Below are 4427 nucleotides of genomic sequence, written 5' to 3' on the forward strand. Positions count from 1 at the left end.
AATTTCTTAGAACAAGAAGATCAATAAAACCTAGAAGAACATAGAAGAACAGTAAAACATAGTTCTTCGATTTCGAAATCAAAAACAGAAATGTGGAAAATGTACAAGATGAGTAAAACAATAACGTACCTTGAATAATATTTTGTTGATGGTTTCTGCTATTATTCGCGACGAGTTCAAATGTCTCTTCAGTTTGGAATGTTGCTCGAAACTTGAGGATTTGTGTTATCTTTGAAGGAGAAGAGGAAGAGTGAGCCATAACGAGCGGTTTTTTTGAAGCGTAATCGTTCGAGTGACGCGCATGAAATTGACGCTCCATTTAAAGGGAGGGAGTGCGCGTGGATTAAACCTGAGTTGGGCCAACTTGTAAAGATTGTATGCGTTATTTGCTTGTATGTGTAGCGGGGCCCTTTACTTATAACTTTAGAGATTGACAATACTAATAGAGAATTTAATAATGTATCAATACTAACTTAATTTATTGTTTGGACAAGCCAAAACTTGAGTTTATATAAAGTTAACTTCTAAAAATATAATTAAAACATTTTTAAAATATTAAAAATAAAATTAATATTAGAGATATTTTTAAAGATAAAAAATATATTTATTATTAAGTTTATTTTTATTTTTTATATTACGATTGAATATCCTTAAAAAGCATACTATATTTGTAAAGACTAATTATTTATTATAGTATGGTTTCCATTAAAAATAAATATGAGAATATGATAAATATGCCTCTTTAGACACCTACAAAATTAGATGGTTTGACAAATTTTGTATTAATACCTTTGCTAATAGTTTTAGCTTAAAATGTGATATAGAATTATAGATAATAAATTTTGGAAGTTCTATAATAAAATTTTAAAAAATAAAGTATATTTTTTGTCTTTGAAGTTTGGTAAAAAAATTTAAAAATACTCCTAAGTTTTATTTAATTATTTCAATTTTGTCCCAAAAATTTTTTATTTGTATCAAATATACCTTCGACGGCTAAATTTTCAAAAAATTTAAGACCAATCTAACAATAATGTATAAAAATTATGCTTGATTTGCTTGTGTTGAGGGTTACTATTATGAAATTATTGTTGAATTGGCCTTAAATGTTTTGAAAAATTAGTCGTCAGGGGTATATTTGATACAAATCAAAAATTTTTTGGACAAAATTAAAACAAATGAACTTAGAGAATTTTTAAAACTTTTGTCAAACTTGAGGGACAAAAAATATATTTTATCCATTTTAAAATAATATTGATTTTATCATTTATTACAAAAATACAAATTTATTTTGCTTGTGGTATTTTCATAATTAAGTTCAATGCTTCATAATATAAAAAAATTATAATATAATACAAATTTCAAATTTCAGTGGCTCATCATTTTCATATAATCATATTAATAAAAAAATTATACTATACATAAGAAAACAAATTAAGTTGGTTCAAAATTCATTAATTATATATCAAATTATACCAATAAAAAAATTAAAAAAATCAAAACCAATAAAACTGGTGCAATAATCAATTAAACAAAAACCACAAAAAATTAATATTTAACTGTCTTTTTTTTGTCTTTAATTCTTTAAGTAAAAGGATTTTTTTGTCATTGAAAGATATACTAAAAGACAAAATTGTATCCGCTACCTGATCGTACATCGGAATTTCATGTTCCATAAAAGTAAGCGGAACATGTGATAATTTTCCTAAATTATATAGTATGTATTATATAAATCCAATATTAATATATATTATTCCTAGATGAGCAAAATGTGTTATATAACATTTTCTCTTTTGCAATTAAAGACCTCCTCTCTCTCTTTATTTTATATTATCAAATGGCAAAAGATTAGTTTTTTTTTCTCTTTATATATTAATACAAAAAGAAGAATTTTGAAAGGAATTTATTGGGGAGAAGAATCTTTTTCATTATATAATATATATATTATACTGAAAATTCAGATATAATTAATTTTATATAAAATTGATAGTTGAAAACTGTTAGAGGACAATTTAATTAAATTTATCAAATCATTTAATGTCTCTCAACTATCAACTCCACATAAAATTATTTGCACACGAGTTTTCATCATATACATATATGTAGACGGGTATGATGCATTACCTAGATCACCGTTAATCACCGCAGCATGCAGTGCCGTTCGTCCATTGGGTCCTTCATATGCAGGTGATTCCACTCGCTCCAATATCTTGGACACGATTTTCGTATATCCCCTCTCTGAAGACAAGAAAAGTGGAGTCTCTTTGGCTTTATTAGCAATATTTGAAAGTTCAGGTTCCTCACGTAGCAAGATTTCTACTATTTCATAGTGACAATGGCGTATTGCCTCGTGTAACGCAGCATCATTCTCTTGGGTTTCAGCTCTTAAAAGCCTTTTCTCTGCACCAATTCCACTTTCAATTTCAAGCAACAAACCTTTGGCACGCTCTATTAGTAAATTTACTATAGCCAAGTGTCCGTACCTATAGTGAGATCCAAAATATTTTGTTACTGGAAAGAAAAATAATTTCTGCATGTGGAAAAATAAATTATATAATTTTTAGTTTAATTTGGAATTGTTCAAAGTTGGTAAAATAAAAAAAAATCACTTTTAGATTAAAATAGTAAATTCATACATAATAAAATTATTTATTATAAATTTAATTATCAGTAATATGTTATTTTAGCACTTTACAATTTTTTTTTCCTTTTTCATATTACAAAACTTCTTATAGCTCTCTCAACACAAATCAACTTATCCTCCCGTTAATCAATTTTGGTCATCATTTTTTATTATTAATTTAATTTTTTTAGTCTAATAATTTAACTATATACTTTAATCCACACTTTTAAATATTGATAATTAATTACTAACAAAAAATTATAAATTCTAATGACTCTATAAGGCCTTTAAATAGTTACTAATTAATTATGGGATTTGGATACATATTAAAATACGAAATAATTGCATATTTATCTTTATAATCAAATTTTATAAATGATATTGTCCTCTTGCGTACCTAGCAGCCAAGTGAAGGGGCGTTTCTCCTTTGATGTTGGGAAGCAGAAGTAGACCTTCACACTTGTCTAAAATCTGTTGTACGAAACGTTCTGAAACGGGTTCTTGTTTGATACTTTTGTATCTGATTAGATTTTGAAATTTAATTTGAATCTTTAGGAGGAATGGTAGTGGAAGTAGACTTGGAGTTGTTTCTGTGGATGTTAAGTGCACGTGAAGGACCGTGTTTTTGTTTGGTGTGAGGATAGACTCAATGCTTTGGACATTGATGAATTCCTTGAAATTTCCTTCAACTGCAGCCTTGTAAAGCTCACGATCGATACATGTGATATTGTTGCTGGGTGGTGATACTAGTGATGACGATGACAAAGACGAAGAAGAAGAAGGAGCAGACGAACCAAAATCCAGACTTGGGATTTCTATGGTCTCCATATGATTCTGCCTTCTTTTTTCAACGTTTCTGGTTTGTATTAAGTAAAGATATATTGAGATAGATAGTCTATAAGTGTTATATATAATAATATATAATATAGACTGATGCTCAGGCTCAAAGGAAAAAACTGGATTCGTTAATTCAAGGTCAAGTGATAATTACTTATTAATTAAAAAACCACACAATTATACATCATTGTCGTCCTTGGTTAAAAAAAAAGGGTAGCTTAGTTAAGTCAAGGTCAATTACTTATTAATCGGAAAAAGAAAAGCACAGAGTTATATCCTTAATTAAGAAAATAAAAAATATTATTCGTACCAAATTAGCTATTAAATTAATCGTCATGTATTAGGTCATTTTTTATATGTATTTCCTATTTTAATATATATTTATATTAATAATTAATTTTAATGATAAATTTTATTGTATACAATATAACGTAATTGTAAACAATGTAGTTAAGTATCGTCGGTGTCCTTGATTAGAATATTATTGGTGTTCTAATAGAAAAGTTTTAGGTAGAGTGAATACTTAATTTGGCATCTAAAATTTGATATTCAACTTAAATTGATCTATAAAATTATAATTAATTTAATTTAGTCTAAAAAATTTATAATAGTAATTCACGTTAATTTTTTAATTGATTTCTATGAATCACGAGTTGATTTTGTACATTAACTTATTAAAATTTAAAATTTTCGTTTAAATTTTATGTAACTGACACTTACTAGACTTTTTAAAAATTTGATCGACTTCCCAACATCATCACAAGGACGACAATAACTGTGAATTTCTCTTTCAACAATTTTTTTTCCCTCCTCGATCTTGCTAGTTGTGTGTCTTTAGGATCTACCGGAAAAAGAAATCACATTCCTCTCCAAAACTTGATTTTAATTATATGTTCAAAAATTTTAATCTAATAACATGTTTAAAAATTTTAATTCAAATTTTAATCCACATATTTTACATCATAGACAG

General features: G+C 26.7%; 1 protein-coding gene across 1 annotated transcript; it reads right to left on the reverse strand.

Moving 5' to 3' along the window:
• Nucleotides 1-100: 100 nt before the first annotated feature.
• On the reverse strand, nt 101-3448 carry LOC107485329 (uncharacterized). The gene is made up of 3 exons (XM_052260640.1): nt 3018-3448; nt 2122-2480; nt 101-349 (listed from the first exon to the last, which is right to left on the reverse strand). Exons 1-3 carry the CDS (start codon nt 3446-3448, stop codon nt 189-191), a joined length of 951 nt encoding a protein of 316 aa, XP_052116600.1. The 3' UTR covers nt 101-188.
• Nucleotides 3449-4427: the final 979 nt, after the last annotated feature.

Source organism: Arachis duranensis, chromosome 4 (assembly GCF_000817695.3).
Source record: "Arachis duranensis cultivar V14167 chromosome 4, aradu.V14167.gnm2.J7QH, whole genome shotgun sequence".
Taxonomy (NCBI): Eukaryota; Viridiplantae; Streptophyta; class Magnoliopsida; order Fabales; family Fabaceae; genus Arachis; species Arachis duranensis.